Below are 22,167 nucleotides of genomic sequence, written 5' to 3'. Positions count from 1 at the left end.
ATTAGATTATAGCCATTACAGACATGGCTGTTCTCTTCCTCTATTGAAATAAAAGTATTGTGAAGAACATCTATCTCAAAGAAAGTCCCCCAACACCTCGCCTGGCCAATGGAGAGAGTAAAAACTAACTATTCAGATATTTAGAATAGCAATTACTTTGAAATTTAATGAAAATGGTTCCAACATTAGACAACCACCACAACTTTGTATTTCATCAGATTTAGATAGGTCTCACTTTTGCATTTAAAATACATAGAAAAAATGTGCTTTTATTCTTAACAGTATTTCTTCAGGATTAAAATGGATGCAAAAATAGGGAGCATACTACATTTGTCAAGATGTATAAATTTTCCCTTACCCAAGACTGAAATAATACTGATAGGACCCAGAAATCTGGAGATCCAGTTTGCAATATTTGTCAGAGTCATCTTCTTTTCCTGTAGGATTGTGCCATGATAATGTCCTGAACTTGCGCCGATCGAATACTTCTCCAGAAGCTGGATAGTTAGTGTACACAGTAACATGCTTGCCTTGAAGAGTTGGGCCCAGTCGAAACTGCAGTTCAAAACCTGAAAAAAAAAGAAATTAAAGACATCAGGAGGATTAGATATTTCTATTCTGCAGAAATAGTTCATAATTTGATATTATGTTAAGAAAATAAGGCACCAATATAACTTTCAGAAACATCTGCAGGATGGCATATTTCTGTATCATMTTTCCCTGTTTTGCTATCTTTTTCCTGTGCACATTTGACGGTTTATACACAGGCCTTTTCCTTTATTGATATGGAACTATTTATCCTCTTTCCATTTTGTTTCCCTTTTCCATATAAAGTCTTAAAATCAAAAAACAGCAGATTACGGTCACCAAACCACACACAATCATATGCAGATACACACTTTTTTTTAAATGGTAAATCTCAGGTTTAAAATGTATACATTTTARCTGTAAAATCATGTTTATTTGCAAGTATCAACAGTATTTAAATAAATTGTTATATTTTCCTTTAAATCACTGAGCTCTGCAGAGCCTGTGCAAGTCCTGCAACTCATGTACGCATTGGAAAGTATTTAGGTTTAAKATAATCAGGATAGAGAGAATACAATTAAAATATTAGGACTAAAATTGTATCGGAGATATTTCAGCTGAAATGAAGAATTAAGAACAATCAACAGGTCTTGCAAAACGTTTCCACCTGCATGTATAAAGGTCTTCATCAAGCAAGTGCTGAATTACTACAGCRTATTTCCAGATAACTGGAACAGGTAGATGTTTACGTGTTTGCATAAAAACTTTTACTAAGTTATATGTCAGTCATGCAATTGCCTACCGGCACAGCCTACAAATGGGAATTCTGAATGAAAGAAGTTGGTGCACTCRTAAACACAAATAATTGAAAGAATTATTTCTAAAATAATTCAACAAGTTCCACTTTCTTAAGCTGGAAAGGGGTTAAGTTGCTTAAGAGGTAGAATCACAGCAGATCTAATATCAGAGTTCAGCTGCCTGGGCATATTTAAATATTTAAGTATCAACAAGCTCATAGTTTTTCTTGTTAACATAATAGTCACTGCACCAAAGAAGTCATATAAAGCAGTAGTGTTATTACTATCTGAATGTCTTTCAGGTAAAAGTGAAGCTCACTTGACTGCTAAAATTTATACAAAAAAACACTTTTGGAAGGCAAGCACAATTCTCTACAGCAATATCTTGACATTTTGCTACTGAGAYTTCTAAAATTAGAGCACAGGGATATATGCCACTGATATCTTATTTCCTGTAGCAGTTATACTGACGGCAGGAACGTGGTACTCAGGTTTCACGCAGTGTCTCCGACACGGCTACCAGCAAAGACACTTTGACATCTGAAATCCCTGCATTTTTGTGTGTCTCTCTCCAGGAAAACTTACTCAACAGCTCAAAGTCAATAACAGAGGTTAGGTTCCACACCGCAATTTAAACACTAGCGTTACTTCTTTAGATTACAGAAAAACTTGGGAAAACATTGCATTTGAAAAGTTTTTATTTACATAAACGGGGAACTAAAGCATTACTCTGATACTACGGCAGTCTGGCAGTAAATCCCTGTGCCCGCGGCGCCCACCTTGCTCCAGCCTGAAGAGGGTCTTGTCCAGCCTCTCCATCTCGTCGAGGTGCAGCAGCCGCGTCTGCTTCGTGCTCGGCATGGCGGCCGCGGGCCGGGGGGGCTCCGGGCGGCGCTGCCGGGGCCGGGCAGCACAAGCTGCCCCGCGTCAGCTGCGGCTGCCCGCGGCGCGGGCACGGGGCAGGCGCTGGCGGGAGCCGCGGCGGGCGCCTCGGGCAGCAGCTTCGCGTCGCGCTCGGGAGCGGCTGCTCAGCGAGGCGGCCGCGGCGGTGACTGAGCGGCGGCGGGCGGAGGCTGCCGGCTGCAGCGCTGAGCGGCGGCGGCGCCGAGCCTCCTGCCCGCCCCCTTGCCCGCCCTCCGCCCTCCCTCTCGCGGAGCGGCCGTTGCAGGCTCCACCGCGCGCGCAGGCGGCGCCCACGCAGCTCCCGCGAGAGYCGCGTGAGGCCGAAGGCAGCGCCCGCAGGGGCCGCTATTTGAGGGCGGTGCCTCGGCGAGTGCGCGTGCGCGCCCAGCCCCTTTCCGCACGTGACSTCCCGCACCTGCTTCCCCGCCTGAGGGCGTGAGGCGCTGCGCGCTCTTAAAAGGCGGTTGGGCGGGAAGAGGCGCCTCTCAGGGCTGCCTGGGGTCCATGTGTGCCGACTGTGGGTCCGCTCAGGCGGCTTTCTCTTCCCTTGGGGCCGCGCTGGACCCTTCGGGCCGCAGCCTGACTCGCTTTGCCTCCCTTTGCCTTGCCTTGGTAATTTCCCTCTAAGGAAAGGGAAAAAAAATAGTGATGTCAGCTAGAGGTTGTGTGCTATATGTAGCATGTGGGCTAAAGTACCGACTCTGAGGGCATTTCTTTGGCCAGATGTAAAACAGTTAAGGAGATGGGGGAAAAGAAATGCTGTTTATTTGAAGAATGTCTTTAGCTGAAATGCTGTCCCCTGACAGCCTTTGTGGCCTGTCCTTGCTGTAAGAACACAACATCTGTAAGGGTTGCTGGGGTCTCTCACCACTGAAATCCTTAACTGCAGTTCACTGAAAAGGTCAGCCTTGTGGCTCCAGAAGGTCAGTCTATTTTTATTGCCTAGAGCTACATATAAAGCTTACAGTTGGTGTGTTAAACTGCTTGTCTTTATTTTTTTAAAACATGGTATGTTAACTGTCTGCAAAACAAGCTGAATAGGGCTCTCAGTCACCACATGCATATACTTATAATTGTGTCATTTASTGTAATATGTTCACTCAACATAGTCTTAAGGTACTGAGCTATATAGAAACACTTCTTCCCTCCCTTCAAACTGTAGTTGTTATCTGTTAGTATTTGTTGATATTGATCTATCTTACCAGTGTGTATAAATACTTTAAGGCTACATCCTCAAGAGGATGAGACTAAGCTGTCTTCAGTGGTGGTCAACAATACCACAAGCAGCAATAACCACAAACTGAAGTGCAGGAAATTCCGTCTGAATTTGAAGAAAACTTTGTGACCATAAGTGTAAGAGAGCCTAAGAACAGGTAGCCCGAGAAGGTTGTGGAGTCTCCTTCTTTGGAGATACTCAAAGGTTCCTTCCAACCTTAATCTTTTTGTGATTTTGTGAAACTGGATTATTTTAAATGGATGTTTCCTTGGGGCCCTGAGGGATTCTCCTTGCTTTCACATCCTTCTTAGTTTACTTAATTTTCTACCGGGCAAGTTTTTGTGCACAGGACAGACTTGCAGGTACCAGAAGCACCACTCTATCAATAATGTTAACTGCTTTTTCTGAATTGCAGGTGTGCTAGAAGAGAACATAAAACATAGGCATGGGAAATGTATGAAATACCAACGGGTAGAATAGTAGTAGGAACAAATTAGACATGCAAAATTGACAGGCAGCTGGGCCATCTCTTTGCTATGGTTTTCACCAGCCTTCAGTGTCTAGAAGTGACTTTGTAATTTCCTTGCCAGCAAACCTTGCACAATTGCCTCTTCCTCCAGGCTGGCTATTGCATACTGTGAACAGGGAGGGATTTAGAAATCTCACAGACTATACTTGGAGTCAACAGTTCTTTGAAAAGAAGAGCAAATAATGTAAATGTAATGTAAATAAGACCTTTTCATAAGTAGCTGCTCTAAAGTACCAGCTGGATACATGGTCAAAAGCAAAGAAAACGAAAAGGGTTATTACTCAAGGCAGTTTCAATGCTGCTACTGAAGTTTCCCAATGTGGACATTTAATTTTTATCTTAATAATCATTTAATAAACATTTAATTTTCATCTCAGATAATTTTCAGTCCCAATCCTCCTTTCTACCAGTTTTTCCGTTTTACAACAGTGCACAAGGTAAACAAGAGCATCAGATGGGAAGATGATATGAGTAGCTTGCTCTAGCGTGCTGGAAAGCTAAACTTCAGACTGACAAATACAAATTTTCTAGCAAGAAATGCAACCATCTCAAAGTTTTCAGTTGAATCATTGCCCCTGCTTAATGGTTTATCTTAATGTCAGACCTTTTGGCTAGCTATGAATGCAACTCAGCATTACTACTCAGAAGTAACTTGTTCATAGTTAGGCAGTGGCATCTGTGAACTAGCAGGAACTGGGAGTTGCTGTAGCTCAGTTGTTTGGATTATCTTATCTCTGTGCAAGCCAGTTGCTCTYTGTAGGTTTCTGTGTAGTCATCACAAGAGAAAATGTTTTATTTTGCTTAGTGGCTAATGCCATCATGTGGCTAACTACGGTTATTGACTAAAAGAAGTGAAATTGGTTCATTTTCCTTTTATGTATAACAAATACTGCTTGTATAAAAACATTTTCCAGTGTGATTTTTTTTGTACATAAAAACATATAGTGTGTTTTGCTGCATAAAACAAAAGAAAAACTAATAACAGTAGAAAGGGTTGATCAGTAGAGAGGCATAAAGACCAAAGAAATGTACTCATGAAGAATATATATGGGGTTACACAAGAGGAAAATCAATAAATTTAGATGTGAGGACAGTTATCTTTATGGAAAGGCCTGTCTCCAGCATGTAATGGGCCAAGACTAAGTGCTCAGACAAATAGTGTAGGAAGATAGAAAAGAGCATCACTCCATACGTAAGATTAGCAGCAGTATTTGCTCACTGCACAAAATTCACAGTAGTTTAAAAGCTCTTCTAGTTCTGATCATTAACGCTGCTAATGCATTTTTAGAGAAAAGATAATAAAATAACAACTTCTCCCACAGAAAATTATTTTCCGAAGGTAGGAATTCAGGCCTCTATTTCCACTTAGTCACCATACTTGTAGGTAATTATTTCTGCATGTAGACAAAGCCTGAAATCAGATTATGGCAATTATTAAATGCATGCCAATATGCCAAAACATRAAGTATTAATAATAACTTATCAGATACAAGTTATCCATGGTCAAAACAACTTGAAAGAATGACAAYTCAGTTACCTCTGCTGCAAATATGCAGGGCTGATGTATGTGAGCTGTATGCTGTGCTGTTGCATTTTTAGTTAATAGTTCAATTTTTGTGCTACTTAGTGAGGACACTAAAGTGAAGGAAAATAAGGCCTGCAGAAGCCTGTGCAAGCAGCTGCAGTTGCAGACAGTACATGTTTGCTTTGCTGATAAGAGCCCCCGGTTCTACAAGCTCGCGAACCTCAGGTACATCAGCAGCGAGGCTGGCGAGAGYGCAGCCGCCGAGGCAGGGGAGCAGGAGCGCGTGCAGCGCTTGGGGGCTGCGGAGGAGCCGGGCTCCGCCGCGGGCTGCGGCCCGGCGAGCCGCGGCGCCCGGAGCGGGCGCTGCTGCCGCCGCCGGGGGGCGGGCTGCCGAGCGGCTCCCCGCGCCCCGGGCCGCCCCGCGCGGGGCGGGGAGGGGGGCGGTGCCGCGGCCGGTCGGTCGGCTCCCGGCGCGCGCCCGCGCCCGGCAGGCACCGGAGGCAGCSCTGGAGCGGTTGGAGGCGGGGTGAGGCGCTGAGCGCGTTGTGAAACTGGCGGGTCTTTCACCCCAGCGCTTCTGAAACGCTCCTGGGAGAGCTTGCACGTGTGCCCGCCTTCTTGSGTTTGAGGTGTTAAAAAGCACCGCTCCCTGCAGAGCACGCCGGGCTCCTCCAGCACCTGTTTGCTTCTTCATGTTCCGGGAATATTGCTTTCTTACCGTACTTCTTAGTTAATGTGTATAGGAGGTGTCTGCGGTGGTTGATAATGTGTTGGTCCTGTACTTGTTGGGATAAGTAAAACTATGTCATTTTTAAGCCTATCTGTAACTTTATTTGCCRGAGACTTCATTGTATAGATAAAAATCTGCAAGGCTGTCTCTTAACTGATTATATGCAGAGCAGYTGCCTGCAAGATAGTTAAATAGTCAAAGCAAGGAGGTGAAGAGGGCAAAATCTTTGACTCCTGGTCATTCTTAGCGAAATATGTGAAGAAAACCCTAGAAAATGAGTTTTCTGTAGGCCTTAGGCCTTTTTAATATTATTTATTTCCATTCTAAAATTAAGTTCCTGTTTGGTATGGAGTAAATACATAATAAGCTGTAAAATTGTGCTGTAAAGGTGTGTACCAACTTGTACTTTGGGAAAGAAGGTACCAAAAGTGTGTGTGTGTGTTTTCTGCTTAACTGCACCAGAAGATAGTTAAAGATAATGACTTAACATGAAACTGCTGTGAAGTTTGTAGAACTTGCCAGCCAAAGCACAAGATGCAGTAGGGCTAGAGCTTCACTGCAGTTTGATTCACTTTAGATGAACTGTAGGGGGTTATGGGCTTACCTTGGGAAGTAACTTTAAAATTGAGATCTCTCAAATGTGTTATTCTTCTTTTTTTACCCTAGTTTGTTTGTTTGTTTATTGTGTGTTTGTGCTGTTTCTTGTTTCAGAAGAACTTCCTCTGATCCTGGGTGCGATGAAGGTTAATGCTGTTAGATGCAAGTCAAATAGAAGTAGCAATGTTATATAGGTTGCCCTACTACAAGTAGAAAAAGAATGACAACTTTACTCTTTCACTGTAAGAGAAGGAATAGTTGTAAGGTAAGTACTAAAGCCCACTCACTAGAGCAAACTTTAGACTAAACCTACTTCTAGTGTTTAACAGTGCTTTTTGTAAGAATCCTGAGGGACATAGTGCAGTATCATGTGCAAAAATACCATTTGTCCATATGGCTTATCCTGCTTCAGACAGCTCATTTTCCTTTCCCATTTGACATCTTGTTTGATGGTGCTCAGAAGAGAAGTTCTGGCCATGATAGCTTATGCACTTTTGAGTTGGCAGTATGTTTATCTTGCCTTTCCTCTCCCCTCCCACTTTGAAAGTAGGTTTCTGCAGCTAATGAAGTTCTAGTAAACAGCTGAAAAGAGATTAGTTCAGTGAAGAAATTCCATATTTTTGTGTGGATATTATGTGTTTTTTTTCTTGTTTGTTTTTATTTTCTTTTGTGTTGATACATGCAGGGAGTGTAGAAGCCTTTTTCGAGTTGGCCTGGAAGGTTTACAGCTTTGGTTTGTGCCTTCTTTTTCAGCATGCTTTTGGGAGGGAGCTTACAACACAGAGATAATCAGCATGCCAGTGCTGCGTACGTATAGAGGATTTCCCTTCTTTGTTGACAAAAAGTACAAAAATGAGAAACACCTCCTTAGATTTTTAGTTCTTCATTTCTTTTGGGGTCAATTCTTAATGCACATAGTAAGCACCCAAATTAGACTGCTAAATTAGCCAACTGAAGGCATTAGTTCTCTTTTTCTTTCTTTTCCTCCCTTTTCTCTTTGGTGAAAAAAACTACAATTGTTTTTTGGCCTTGGAAGTTTGCTAGGGGCTTCTCTCTGCAATCTGCCAGCATTAAAGGCATCCACCTAAAAGACAGCTGAATTGCCTCCTTCATTTTTCCAGCTGCTGCTTTTTCTTTGCTTTCTTCTCCTTGGGAGRAGAGTAGGATGACTCCTGTATACACTCCAGATATTCAGTCAGTCTGAAGTAATTCAGTACAACTGCATGTGTCACTTTACAGAAGCTGGCAGCCACTATTGTGAGTAAACCTACCTATTTTTCCCTCCCCCCCCCATGCTCTTTGTTATCTGCTTTTGCAGCAAAATCTCTTGAGGTTAAGCCACAGATACTTTGGCCCTTAACTACTCAGTGTTTAACTTATCACAAAAGTGTTCTTGTCGGGCCCTGTCATAGGGCTACTTATTTTCTGTTCATACTAACTGAAAATAAGCAATCTCTCCTTCACTCTTCTCTAAGAATATCTTTTATACCTTTGCCCCTCTCTCCTCCAGTCAAGTGAATGTTGAAACAGAATTACAGATAAAGTTTTTTCTAGACTGTGGGACTTTCCTGTTGTAAATAAATGTGAGACATGTAGTGATTTGCATAATTGCCTTACAGCGTATTCTACGTACAGTGATGTAGTGCGCTGTAGTTCCTAATCTAGCTGCAGAGAAAGGACTTTTGGCTGTTGTGACTGCTGTGTTCTGGGACACCCTTTTGTACCCTTGGCTGTGCAGTCCCTGCAGTGCTGCCATGTGGAGTGGTACCTTGGGCAGAGTTGAGAGAGGCAAGGAAGCTGTGTGTATTCCCAGGTGTTGGTTAACACAGAAGCATTTCACTGCAATGTTTTAACCTTGGAAAACAGATCACTGGATAGTGCAAAAATTCTTAAACTCCATTTTGTCCTACCAGACGAAGCTTAAAGGATACTCAGCTGGGGTCAGTGCTTGTGGTTGCCTGTTGGAAAAATACTACAAGAATTAGATATTGTGTGCATCATTATGATTCAAAGTCAGTTATTCCTATTCCTCTTTAGTAAATGGAACTTTAGGGTCAACCAGTCTGGATGCCTTCATCATCAGGGAGTTGCCTTATTTCAAAGGGTTGTAAATATGTTATGGCCAAAGGTGTTTTTTTCTTCTTGCGAGCTTAATCTGTCATAAACGAGCAAATCAACATTTTGTAATAAATCACAGCAGGAAATGAGAGTATATTCGAATGTCATTGGCTACAGATTACATTACCTCAAATTTTGAGTACTCAGATTCTCACTTTGAATCTAGCCTGTACTTTTGTGGTTTAAGGGCTTAACACAGTTCATATTTAGGCTTTATTCTGTCCTAACCAGAAAAAAATTCACTGATATCTGCTGATTAATTTTTATTTAAAGGCAAAATGATAGAATAAACAGTAATTCTCTAGAATAGGTAGCTTCAATTAAACTCTTAAGTTGTTCTTGTTACAAGATTTTTATTTTATTCTTTAAAGGGCATTTTTTCCTTCAAGAGGAGGTTAAGCATCATTCACATTACACCCAGTCCAGTAACTGGTCCTATGCTGTTAACATGTGCATAGTTAGACTGATCATAAGATTTTTAAGTGCTAGTTACTCCTGTGATTCTCTGTGATGGTTCTTTGTTCTAGGATAGCATGCAAGACTTCTAAGAATGCAATAATTCCTGTTATTACTTGAAAACAAGGAACGCTGTTGTCTGTAGAATTATAGAGAAAAGTGAATCTATATAATCTTTAAAAGAAAGGATGATTGCCTTGTATTGGAAAGGCAATATATTGAATTGCTGCATAGCAGTGGCTGGTCCTTTTATGTGCACATGTCTGTATGTAAGGTTTTATAAGCAGAACAGAAGATCCATTGTGGAAGTACTGGACCACCTCACAATAGCCATAATTGCTTATCAATCTTGAGTCCAGATTCTTTAAAGGACTAGTTAACCATGTAAAAATTATAGTGTCAGCACAGAACCTCTTTCAGATGTTTACCTCATTTATTTTTCTTTCTTTCTCCTTTTCTCTACCACCTTTCATCAGTGTTCAAATCAAATGAGACTGCAAAAAACACATTTTTTTTTTTTTGTTTGGTTGCAATCCCTACCACATCCTCTTCTTCTTAAGAACACTGCACTTCTCTTATTCCTGTCTCTCTTGTGATATGCAGCTTTATCTCTTCCGGCACCAACTTTTTTTAAAGATCTCATCAGTGTTCATGCAAACTGCTTTACTGCCACTATTGTGCTGAACCTTACTTCTGAGCCTAAAGCAGCTGCGAAAGCAAGAACAAAATTATATTTGTTTAGATTTCTGACAGTTTGGAGAAGAATTGGAGCTAGAAAGATTGACTTCAACTAGAAACTGTAAATAATGCCATGTTGTGTTGAATATTTCTGAGAAGCTGATTTTTTTCTAGTTCATGAAATACAATTTTCCAAAAAGCACATAAATTTTCCTACATTTGTTAATATAAAGTTTTAAGGAGGTCTTATGTTGAAGAACAAATGTAGTATTGCTCTGAATCTCGTGCCTTCCTGGTACTGAAGGTGTAGAAAGTTTGGAGAAAAATTATATTCATGAGTGTGTAGGGCTACTCTATGGCATATTTTGCTCTCTTTTGAATGATCTTTAGATATCAGGATTCAGTCTGAAATGACTCTGTCCTTTTCTTATCTTCACATCCATGTGTGCTCTCAGGGAACGTCATAACCTGATATTTCTTATCACTTGGTACAGGATGGAATTGGCTTCTCCAAAAGGCAGACCTGTTTGCCTGATATCTGTACCACTAGGGCTGATGATTTGCTTTTTGTGCCTAAGGATAGAATGAAAGATATGTTTTGTTCTCTCAGCTTGTTGGGCATGCAAACATTTCTTGTTGCTGTCTAAGGTGTTCTATAAATACAGTGTAGTTACAAGCCCTATATACTGCTTAATAGCAAAACAATCACCACAGCTTTCTTGAAAACAGCCCTGGATGATGAATGCTAGGATTGTGCAGTCATATCACTGTCTTGGGCTCTTCAGGCCTGCTGTTCTGCAAGTTTTCTGTGTTCCTGTTCCCTTAAAAATAGTTGTGATCGTGTATTTTTAAACAAGGAGATTCTGACACTTGACAATTTCAGTCTCTTCAGGGAAATAAGTCGGCCCCTGGAAATTCTATGTCATATCTGAAGAAATAGATGCAAACTGTGGAAATAAACTGGAGTCTGTAATGATGCATGGTTTGGAGCTATGACTAATAAGCAAGTGTACTTAATGTTAGCTGGATAGTTCATCAGTTCTGTGGACGTTAATATGTCAAATATGTTTTAAAATTTGTTTAGTGTATTCAAATGCTTAAAGAACTATTTTTTTCCTCCATTAAAAAGGGAGAGGTACAAAGGAAATCTAAAAAGTGATATAGCCAAAATCCTCTGGAAGAGCAGGAATTTGTTAAATTTGTGAAGGGATCTGTTATACAGAACTTTGCAAGAATATTCACAGATACTACATTTCAGGCCCTTGTATAAACAAGGTCTGACAATTACTGGAAGCATATATTACTTGCATAGAGTTATTGCAGCAGGGCCTGGTGTCTTCTCTTGCATATTTTTATTTTGAATGTGTTTTATAAATGTGAGAATTTGACTAGCTCCTCTAAAGATGAGTGGAGAGCTGTAATGTTGAGGTTGATTATATTTCATTGTCTGTGTCTTGTTTTCTTTCAGATGGAGCTGCCTGGCCTTGCTTGTGCTGTTTGGATGTTTATTTCCCTTTATGGACCTCTGTATGGTTATCCAAATGGAAAAGTAAGAGCAGTATGTGGGAGCATGATGCCCCATCACGGTAGTTCTCCACGATCATCACCTGAGCACGTTATTACAGCAAATGGGACTGAATTTAAACCAGGGGACAAAATCGAAGGTACGATGTCCATTATAACTGAAGGGATTGATTTGCTTTTCTTTATCTGTTGTAGTACATGATATATGTGTATTTAATCAGCTACCTAAGCAGTTGGATCTTGTTCAGATGATTCCTGTAGCAGCCATTCAGTATTTGTAAAATGATGTTTCAGTGGTCAGTCTTAATCTTTCATTCCTCCTCTGGAGAGTATTTATACTTCCTTTTGTTTTCCTTCTTGATTCAGTTAATCTGTCTGGACCAGATTTTGAAGGATTTTTCATACAAGCTCGAAATGCAGAAAACTGGGATAGTCCTGCAGTTGGCTCTTTTATATTAGCTGACCAGAAACTTTCTCAACTTCTTACATGTGGCCATACAAAGGTACAGTATAGAGTCTTAAATCGGGCACTAAGGAGTTTGTAGAAGACTGCATCTAGAGAGAGGCAGAGCTAGGCTGTATAATCTTCACAGAATGGTTAAGGTTGGAAGGGACCTCTAGAGATCACCTAGTCCAACCCCCTCCCTGCACATACAGAGACTCCTAGAGCTTGTGGCACAGGGTGGCATAATAATCTCCTTTGAGCTCAATAAGTATCCCAAGGAGTTGGTATGAGTTGCAATACAGAGGCATGGCTCACTGCAGTTAGAGGACTGTAATATCTTCAGGGCTTATGCCTGGTATTATAAAGAGGAGGACGTACTCCCTGTACTTGATATAGAAGGATTATCAGTCCTTTTCCACACTTGCTGGAAAGTTTCATCCAAGTTATGACTACCTGAGGGAAAATTGGTCAGCTTTATGTTAGTTGGACTAGGTCTGTGTGGTGTACCAGTGCAATATTTCTTCAGGATTTACCTCCAGCCTGTTTGATGACTATCAGCTGAAATCTCATTAGTGTTTCCACTCTGTAATTCTTGATGTATGTATGATTTCAGAACTCGGCAGTCAGTCACACAAGTAAAGCAAAAAAGAAATTTGTGAAAGTCTACTGGGTTGCTCCTGTAGATGCACCAAAACATGTACAGTTCCTGTAAGTAAATTCAGTATTACTTAAAATTTATTAAAAAAAAAAAACCAGGACAAACCTGTAGTGTTATGTCTGCTGCAGATAAGGGTCAAAAATTGAGATGTGTCTTAGGCTTTTGGCATGAAGAGTTGACGTCTTTTGCTTGCTTCAAATTGAATTAGTGTAGGTCGTTCTTGCAGAGAACTTAGAGGTGATCATTTTGTGCTGGTCATTCTCAAATGTAAAGTTCATAGCTCTTTTTTCTCATGAGGCTGTAATATGAGCCACAGTAATAAATCAGTTTGTTATATCCAGAAGCTCAGATAGTGGGATGTTTAAAGCTACTTTTCCACAGAGGCTACAGGTATTTTCCTACTTGAAATGGCAAAATTGCACTGTGTTAACAGATATGCATCTGGTGTTTTTTTTCTTTAACAAAAACAGACAAATATGCTGTACAAACAAAGCTTTGTCCTATCCTTCCTCTTTCTTCTCCCCCACCCTATTTATTTATTTATTTGTTTGTTTATTTAAAGAGCCACAGTTGTGAAGAAATACAAGACTTTCTGGGTAAAGATTCCTGGTACTATTGTTTCTCAGCCTAATGCGCCATCCCCAACAACACCTTTTCATAAAACGTCAGAGCCTGTATCTACTTCACATCCAATTTCCTACTTAACAAACCCAGTGAGTAATTATAAAGCCAAATAATTTTGTCTTTAGTGCTTGCAGTCAATGGAATTTAATTAAAGCCCACTGATACAATACAGGATTTTGTCTCTGTCTCTGGGGTGGCAGAAAGTGAAAGACGATGGATGCATAATTTATGTATCAGAAATTCAGTGTATAGACAGACCTACTTTCTGTTACTTCAGTGTGCAAATTTGTGCAAGTTAAACACTGTCAGTTCTCACCAGAATAGTCTCAATTTATCAACCCTTAAATCGTTAGCTAAAGTTAGGCATATCTTGGAATAGATATGTGAAGTGTTGTAGTCATGTATCCTATTTATTCTTGTTTAGTAACTACAGCCTCAGAAATTTCTTTGTATGCATTCATCTATGTCACTGAATTTCAAATTTTTAATTCAGTTTTAGAGGATTCATCAAGCATTATTATTTGATGTCGCAGCATGACTTTAATCTGCATCTCTTTATTATGGTTTCTTTAAAGTGAAAATTCAGCTTAAATTACAGTGTAAAATTCATGACTGTTTCATTTGCTACTCCTGGGATAGTTGTGGAAATGACTTAAGAGATGGGTATGTGGAGGCAAATAGGGATTTTTTTGCTTATATACTTTCTTCTAGGACAGGGTGGGAAGGAAGAGGAAAGTGTGTGTGTGTGTGTGTGTGTGTTGTGGTGGTTTGTTTTTATCTAATTTATTGCTTATTTGCTTAATTGTCTAGTTCAATGCATCAGGTTGTGGAAATACAAAGTTCTGCATTAGGAACCCATCTGGCTGTGATCCTGAAAGTGCTTCCTGTTTTTTTCTGTCCTTCCGACAAGAGAAGAGTTCAGTACTCATTGAAATGAGTGGTCCCAGTGAGGGATATTTAGCCTTTGCATTGTCCCATGACCAGTGGATGGTGAGTGTCCCATTCTCCTTCTGTAGTTAATTTTGTGATTTTGTGAAATTTGAATGGTATTCCATCAAAGCATCCATGTGGAAAAGCAAAATAGTGTGATGACATACAAAGTAGCTTCCCCTGTAGCACGGAAGAAAGTGCAAAAGGTCTTTTCTAAGTCTATACATCGCTTAAGCTCAGGACTGATTTTTATTTATTTGTTTATTTGTTGTGGTAGAATTCCGCTGTGGACATGTTTTGACAGAATCCTTCATAACATGAAGGTTGCAGACAGGCTTGCGGTTAGGTGAGCCTTTCTAAATTAGAGGAAATTTAGAAAAACCTATCCAGAAAAACCCTGCCTGGACTGTGCTTCAGAAGCTATGTTGCACTGAAAGCCATTGTATAGGAATTATTCCATATTTACTGCAGACTTTAAAACAAAATTTCAGAGATCCTTTTTTCTTTTTTTTTTTTCTAATTGGTTTTAAAGTGAAGGGACAATGCTGTTGACAAATGCATAAACTAAAGTAACAGCTGTGCAGAGGAAATGCTATCTATGTTCATGTCCCTGGTGTGAGCTTGTGTGACAATTGTTGCTTTTTTGTGCCTTTACAGCTCCAAGACACATACCTTTTTTAACTAAAAAGTAATTTTGGTTTGTTTTTATTTATAACTTTAACCTCTATCTCTCTCTTATTTCATTAATAGAATGACTAAATAAACTTCTGATAATGTTGAAGAGACTCTAGGGGAAGGAAAATTACAGTTTAGCTGTGTCATCTGCTTATGTTCTCTCTGTAATACAGATATGTTGGAGAGGTGGCAAATGATAGCTTAATAGGAGTGTTCTCTTAGGTGTTTTGTTAGATCATTGACCAGAACTGTGTTTGCTGTGTAGATTAAGATTAAAGTGCTTTTAGAGATCATCACTAGAGATTTGTACTGGGTTATAAATATATATTCATTTTTTTTAAAAAAATCCAGGGTGATGATGATGCATATCTATGTGTTAATGAGGACCACCATGTTAGCATAAGCACTGCCTACCTGAAGGAACGAAGTCCTCCTGTTTTGGATTCAGAGGTACATTTGAAAACAACTAAAGCTCTTTCATGATTGTAGATTTGAAGTGGCCAGTGGTATGTTGCTGCTTTGTGCCTTTATTTAACACTTACTGTAAATAATAAGATGAATTCAAAATTCTTTATGCTATAAATGGCTCTACTCTTTCTTCCTAAAAAATATTTCCTTTGGAAGTCTGTAAGTTCCATTTAAGAAATAGTCATATGGTGGAAAGTTTATGCTCCTGAGTAACTTTATGCATGTTATTACTGGTTATGCAGTAGTTTCCCTTTACTAGTGTTGAACATGGAATCTATATTGTGTTAAARATTGGAAATGGAGCAGGGATAGTTGTTGCGCAGGAAAATATTGCTCCAACCTTATGTGGTGAAGTCCAAATGCTGGCTGGAAAGGTGATAAAGAATTCTGTTTGCCTGTTTGAAGTTTTAAATGGTTGATGTCTGCTTTTTCACAGAGTGCCCTTGAAGATGTGTCATGGAGGCTTGCAGATGGTGTTTTTCAGTGTTCTTTCAGAAGGGATATTCATCTTACTGCTCAAAAAGGGAGGTTTAATCTGGATGCCAGTTACTACATCTTTCTGGCAGATGGGGAAGTTAGTGAAGGTAAACTTGCTTTGCATATGCTTGTGTTTCTTTGAGCTTCTTTGTATTTCTTTTTCTGTAATAAACAAGAGCTGCTCATGCTAAGGCCAAGTGTGGCTTACCTGAGAATTAGCATCTGAACTAAGAAGTCTAGTTTCAAGCCTGAGTGAAGTCATCTGTACTTCCTGTGTCTGAATCAAGAGTTTGCTTTTGGAGGTTGCAGTAAGCTTATTATATATGTGTTGTTTGCCTACTTGATGCTAGGAAGCTTTGCCTAGTTGAGAGAACTGATCATAACTTTCTAAAATGGAGAATCTTAGATGGATTTATTAAATGGAGATTTATAAATAAGACTTGTTTTAAAAGTACAGTGATGTTCATCAGCCGTAAATTAAACACTTGGTATCCCTGCTTAGGAGGACTAATACACAAACATCATCGTCAGCCTCTGATCACCAGTGGAACATACAATATCACAGGCCTCCCACATGATATTGGAGGCTCCCGCTCACCTCAACTTATCAAGGCTCATGGTAAGCAGAAACTTTTACTTTCTACTTCTAGTTCTACATTTTGACATCTGTCAAATTTGGACAGTTGTTTTCCTCCCTATGGCAGGATAGATATTTTCTCTGATCTTTCTGGCATATACATTAAATATTCTGTTAGTTAGCAAGATCTGAGACTGTAAGAATAAAGTTGTTAATCATCAGTTTTGCTTTTCAAGAACAGAGTTGTAAGATTCTCTTTGCCTAGGAAATTCAGCTTATGTTTGCCTTTCCTCCTAATTTGTTAATTGGGACTTGCTTCTGTTTGCCATTCTCTGGTTTTGTTTGTTTTGGTTATGTTATTGTAGCTTAATTGTATTTCTAATGAGAAATGCTTCAATAGATAGTCTGGAGCCATGGAAGGTAATGAAGGGATTTTTTCTTTTTTTTTTCCTTATGATTCTGTACTTTGAGCAAAGCCAATGAAAGAATTATCACTTGTTCTTTATCAGTGAGAGCCTGTCATAAATGTTGTTTTTCATCCTCTGACTTGTAAAGCTGCTAATGACTTCAACTCTTGTCTTATCTGTTGGTGGTGTTGCAGTGAATTAAATGTGCAATTTGCAGGGCTCCTCTGTCGCACTGTGTAGGTATTTCCTAATCCTCTCTTGTATAGGTATTTCTGCTGTCTGACTTGGTGAATGCTATGAAGTTGTAATTTGAACCAGGTGATAAAAACTTAACACGGGTAAATTCTGACCAAGTGCATACAACTTCAATGAGCATAGAATGATTAGATCTGTAGTCATGTACAGCTGAATTGTGTGTTTACTTTGATCATGTTCCCCTTGCCCCCTTCTGCTTGCAGGTGCTCTAATGTTTGTTGCCTGGATTACTACAGTTAGCATTGGTGTTATTGTTGCACGATTCTTCAAACCTATCTGGTCTCATTCATACCTGTTTGGAAAGGAAATGTGGTTTCAGGTGGGCAAAATCTCCCCCAGGTCTCTAGCTCTCTTGTAAACAGAATTAAAACCTACTAGAATCAAGAAATAGGAGATCAACCTAGTGTGTAATTATCTTGCCTTTGTCTTTTAAAACAAAGTAAGTAGGAATCAGAAATTTAGTTACTTTAGTATAGACAAAGTCTAAAGAGATAATTAGGATATTTTTCTTTACAAATCTATTGTATTGTAATACTCTATTGAGAAAACTCAAGAATTTCTAAAAAGAAACTTCGCTTTCTAGGTGCATCGTATGCTTATGTTGACCACAGTSATTCTTACAAGCATTTCTTTTGTTTTGCCTTTTGTATACCGAGGAGAATGGAGCAAAGTAAGTAGTGTTTTTTCTGACGTTTGAATTTGCATTCATTGAAGTAAGAGTAGTAGATCCATTGTTGGATTTAACATAAATTCAAGTGAGATTAGAACATGGAGGGTGAGAGTAGAGACCAGTACTTGCTGATTTTTAAGAAACAGGCCTTCCCTAAGAAGCAGGATTGAGGATGAAAAGTTTAGAGTAACAACTGCTGCAATCATATTGCTATTTGCTCTTCAACTGGTAGAACTTCTCCATATAGTGAAAAGGTGGAACAAAACGTGGGTGGGCTAATCAGCATCTTCAAGGAAAACTAACTGCATCCAGCTGCTGGATGGCTTATTGTGCCCTGTAGCTAATGCTAATATAAGTACAATCCTGTTGCAATATTATAAAATACAAACACAAGCTTAAATAAACTCTATTGTAAATTCTTTTGGATATTTTTCTGTGTCTTTATAGAGATACTTTATAGAGATACTAAGGAAATATGTCCTCTGTTTAGCAAGCAGGTTTTCATCCATACCTCGGCTGTACGGTGATGGCCCTGGCATTTTTTCAGCCTCTTATGGCAGGTTTCAGACCAGCTCCGCATGCACCAAGGTACTGCGAATTAGATGATTAAATTATAGCTTATTAAATCATAGGGACAAAATTTAACTACATTTTAGTGAAATTTTTCTTGTGTTATCTACTTTAAATGTACCTTTTCTTCATTTGACAATTTTATTTTTTTTACAGACTAATGGATGAAATGTTTTCCTTTTTTAATAGGAGACAATTGTTTAACTGGTTTCACTGGAGTACTGGTACAACAGCTAGAATACTAGCAGGTGAGTAGGAGTAATAGCTGTAAGTCCCCCTTTTTTTTTTTTTTTTGGAGACAAACTTGTCGATAGCCCTGGAGCAATATCCCCAGAGTCTTTTAAATCTTGTTTTTCCTCGCTAGTTGTGACTATGTTCTTGGGAATGGATCTACCAGCACTTGACCTCCCAGACCCATGGGACACCTATACAATGTTTGGTTTTGTAGCTTGGCATGTTGGGATTGATGTTCTTCTGGAAATACACAGCTACTGCCTCATACGTAAAGGTACAAATCTCCTGATAAATTGTTTGCTGAGGATTGCAAAATGCCAAAATATTACTTCAGTGGAATGAATTTTAAAATGTGCTTTCTGGCTTCTACCTTGAAAGCTGAGAGGGGTATCTCAAGTAATAACATAATGCTTCTGTACAAAGTGATTTTAAGACCAAAGCCTTACAGGAAGACTTTTTTATGCCACTTTAAACAGTGATCTTTTTATCACAGTATATAGGGATAAATTGAGCATGGTGGATTCTTGGAAAACACAAATAAATGTTACTTGTCATTATCTGATGCTGGCTGGCTTGATAGAGCAGAGGTTAATTTATGCAGATTTAACATGCATATTGTTGTTACAGATTGCTGATATGAATAACTTGTTGCATGAGTGAAATGCTGCAAAGAGATGACCAAGAAATTAAGCACAGTTGAAACTCTAATTGAAAAGGGAAAATAAGATGAAATCCTGGCTCCAGCATTGACAGTAAAGGATCAGAATTTCATTGGAAATTTGTAGCCTCGTCAAGAGGAGATCACTGTCCACATATTAAATGACCTGTATCTGGATATATGTGCAGAACTGGAGAAAAGTGATTAGTTAAGAGATTGTGCAAGGTGGCATGTGGAGAAGGAACAATTAGAAAAGATAGGAATTTAAATTGGGCTGCACTAATGCAATCCTAGAAATAGAGGAATTGATCTGAAATATTTGAACAATGATTATTYTTTGCTAATTGAAAGTATTTCTTCATGAAATGTCCTAATTGTAAAATTTAAAATGAAAGTTTTTAGATTAGGTAAATGCCTCGTTCAGCTCAAAATTCAGTGTTTTGATTATTTGCTCTAGTAAAAGAAAAGATAATGTTTTTCAGGTCAAATCAAAAGCATTAATCACTTTTGCTATGAATATAATAGGGATCATGACAGGCCAAATGAGATTCTTTCAAATGCTATTCAAAAGCTGATTTAAGATGGCTTTTTTTTGGCTAGGTACTGTTTAGAATTGAATTACTTCAATTCTAAATAATCAGGAGTTGTGCAATATTAATACTGACTTCTTAAGAGCAGAGCTAACTGTACTTTTTTCCACTAACAGTTGAAGTGATAGAGGATGACAGAATACAAATATTGCAGTCATTCACATCTGCAGAAGCAGAGGCAAGTCACCCTTTTGTAAATACTACTATGAGATTATATGATTATTTGTTTTAAAAAAATGTCACTTTGTGACTTTTTCCCTTTCTTTTGCAGGGTCATCTGTTTAAACAGATTGTGCTAACCATATATGTCTGTGGAAATATAGTGTTCCTCATTGCCTTCCTGGTAGCAATCAACCAAATATGAAATAAGTCCATCCAGGAAAGTCTTTGAGAGTTTTGCAAGGAAATATTGTTCCTCCCTGAAGATGCACTAGAAGAAAAATAGTGCATGTGCATCTTGCTCTTGCTCGTTAGGGAGAATTGCATTCAAATCTATAGAAGGATTCTGCAGTCCCGCCTAAGCTGTCTCCTGATGTGATTTTTAGTGTGAGTCTTTGCCTGAGTAGAAATGATGTCTATATTTTAAGTGCAGTAATTTAAGTGATCACTGTTAGGTAAGAAATTAAGAAAGCTGAGAAGATGTGCTGAAAACACTGTTTTAATAGTTACAATTCTCTAAACATTTGGGAATATTATTGAGAAAATTGAAAAGACTCATCCCAGATAATTTGTATCTGTTCACTTCACTTGCATTCTAATGGCATGTGACGTGGCAACTTGCTTGTGCCTTATTTAAAAAAAAAACTGTGACAATTTCAGATTGATGCATTAGATCAATATTGCTATGTATCTTTGCAATTAGATGCAAAAACTATTCTCTCTGCTCTGAGAGCAGTACAAATACAAGCAGATGGATTTGGGAACTTCAGTCCTTTATTAAAGCCACTATTTGCATCACTCATAAAACACTGCTCTTTCCCCCACAGTGCTTCTAAACCATAAAGAGCAAATATATCTGCAGTGCAAGTGCTGTATAAACTAGTTATGCTGATTAAAGAAGAAAATCAACCTCTCTCCCTACACTCCCCTGCAAAAAAACACAAAGAAACTATCCTTTCTGTCCACTTCTGGTTTCTGAATTAGTTTTTTGAATGAGTGTGATGGACTTAAGCCACTTGATGGCTACACAGAAGCAAGAGTGTTTGCTCAGTAAGGTTGCAGCTTGGCAGCTTTGCAGTTTGGCTGCATTGTTGAGTGAAACAGAGATTAGGAGTTAGTTTGACGTCAGGAAAAGTTTTGGCAGTGCGCAATGAGAGTCTTCTGAGCTGGCACATTTTGGAGACTTAATTGTCCCTATAAGAATGTGGGAGAGTGTTTTTAGTCACTAAGATTTATCTAAATAATATGAACTAGGTGCAGGGAATGGAAGGAGGTTATGTTCTCTTATTTGCTTAATTAAGGAAGCTTTTTACAGAGAATCTCAGAGGTGTACCGTAATAGGCAGTGCAGTACAGGACTTTGCAGGCAAAGATGAACACGTAGGTGTTCTTGCAGCCCTAAACAGTTTACTTCCATATTTCCATGCCATTTTTGTTAATCTTGAAAGTGTGGCAGTCAAATAAAACTGTACTTTCTTAATTGATTCAGCTGTAGCACCTTGTAGTTTCAGCCAGGGACTAGTGAGCAAACTGGAAAAAAAGAGGTGCTGAGTGAGTTGAATAGGATTGTAGTGGAGTTGGAGACTGGCTTGGCATGGACCTTTTCAGCAACATCCTTGTGCTTCCTGATGACCTGGTCTAAAATATGGACACATGAGGATCAAGTAGTGATTCTCTCTGTTTGATTGAGCTGTTTCTTCTGCACCTTTCTTCACCTCCCCGAATCCATAGTGCAGCTAGCTGCAGAAGCAGTTCTACAGCAAGCTCCAAGACAATGTTCCTAGTTCTCTATCTTCTTTTTGGCCGCTCCAGGAGCCTGTGAGAACATGTGCAGAGCTGTGATTAATCCCATTGTAAGTGGCAGCTATAGGCCATGAGTGGGTCTGAATTGAATAGTCCCTCTTTCCTCTGAGCTGGAAAAATCATTTATATAGAGAGAAGTTGAGACTATGAAGAGCTATGGCAAGACCTATGCTGAAAGGCAAGAAGTATGTGGTTGGTCGTATGGGGTTTTGTTGGTGGGTGCTTTTCTTTTCCTCGTGGTGGTTTCTTTCTTTTTTTTTTTTTTTTTTAAAGCAAGATTTTGGAGGAGTGTTTTGTATATAATGGGTTTATAAAAGAAAACCTTTGAATTCTGGATGTGATTGGTGGCTTTTTAAATTAATGTCAA

At 39.1% G+C, this 22,167-nt stretch overlaps 2 protein-coding genes across 8 annotated transcripts in view; one reads left to right on the top strand and one right to left on the bottom strand.

Moving 5' to 3' along the window:
- AGL (amylo-alpha-1, 6-glucosidase, 4-alpha-glucanotransferase) overlaps window positions 1–2,222 on the bottom strand; it is a 29,448-nt gene extending 27,226 nt beyond the window's left edge. Inside the window, exons 1-2 of the mRNA XM_026037853.1 lie at window positions 2,105–2,222; window positions 359–569 (exon numbers count right to left, since the gene is read on the bottom strand). Coding sequence (XP_025893638.1) covers window positions 359–569; window positions 2,105–2,186 — 293 coding nt within the window. The 5' untranslated portion in view covers window positions 2,187–2,222. The remainder of the gene's footprint in view (window positions 1–358; window positions 570–2,104) is intronic.
- Window positions 2,223–2,880: 658 nt separating this feature from the next.
- Window positions 2,881–21,868, top strand: FRRS1 (ferric chelate reductase 1). 7 transcript variants are annotated; one of them, XM_026037982.1, is made up of 17 exons: window positions 2,881–3,151; window positions 6,940–7,090; window positions 11,546–11,741; window positions 11,968–12,104; window positions 12,660–12,754; window positions 13,267–13,417; window positions 14,139–14,318; window positions 15,285–15,383; window positions 15,838–15,985; window positions 16,381–16,497; window positions 17,321–17,436; window positions 17,701–17,787; window positions 18,278–18,375; window positions 18,547–18,605; window positions 18,722–18,865; window positions 19,956–20,017; window positions 20,111–21,868. In XM_026037982.1, the coding sequence occupies exons 2-17, from the start codon at window positions 7,046–7,048 to the stop codon at window positions 20,201–20,203; spliced, it is 1,827 nt and encodes a 608-aa protein (XP_025893767.1). In that variant the 5' UTR covers window positions 2,881–3,151; window positions 6,940–7,045; the 3' UTR covers window positions 20,204–21,868. The 7 variants fall into 7 exon arrangements, with proteins under 7 accessions (XP_025893767.1, XP_025893768.1, XP_025893770.1 ...); XM_026037983.1 differs by lacking the exon at window positions 2,881–3,151 and adding an exon at window positions 6,172–6,267; XM_026037985.1 differs by lacking the exon at window positions 2,881–3,151 and adding an exon at window positions 6,265–6,276.
- The last annotated feature ends 299 nt before the right edge of the window (window positions 21,869–22,167 follow it).

Source organism: Nothoprocta perdicaria, unplaced genomic scaffold, assembly GCF_003342845.1.
Source record: "Nothoprocta perdicaria isolate Ctin4 unplaced genomic scaffold, notPer1 scaffold_20, whole genome shotgun sequence".
NCBI lineage: Eukaryota > Metazoa > Chordata > Aves > Tinamiformes > Tinamidae > Nothoprocta > Nothoprocta perdicaria.
The sequence above is the reverse complement of the archived record's forward strand: the minus strand, read 5'-3'. Positions and strand labels throughout refer to the sequence as shown.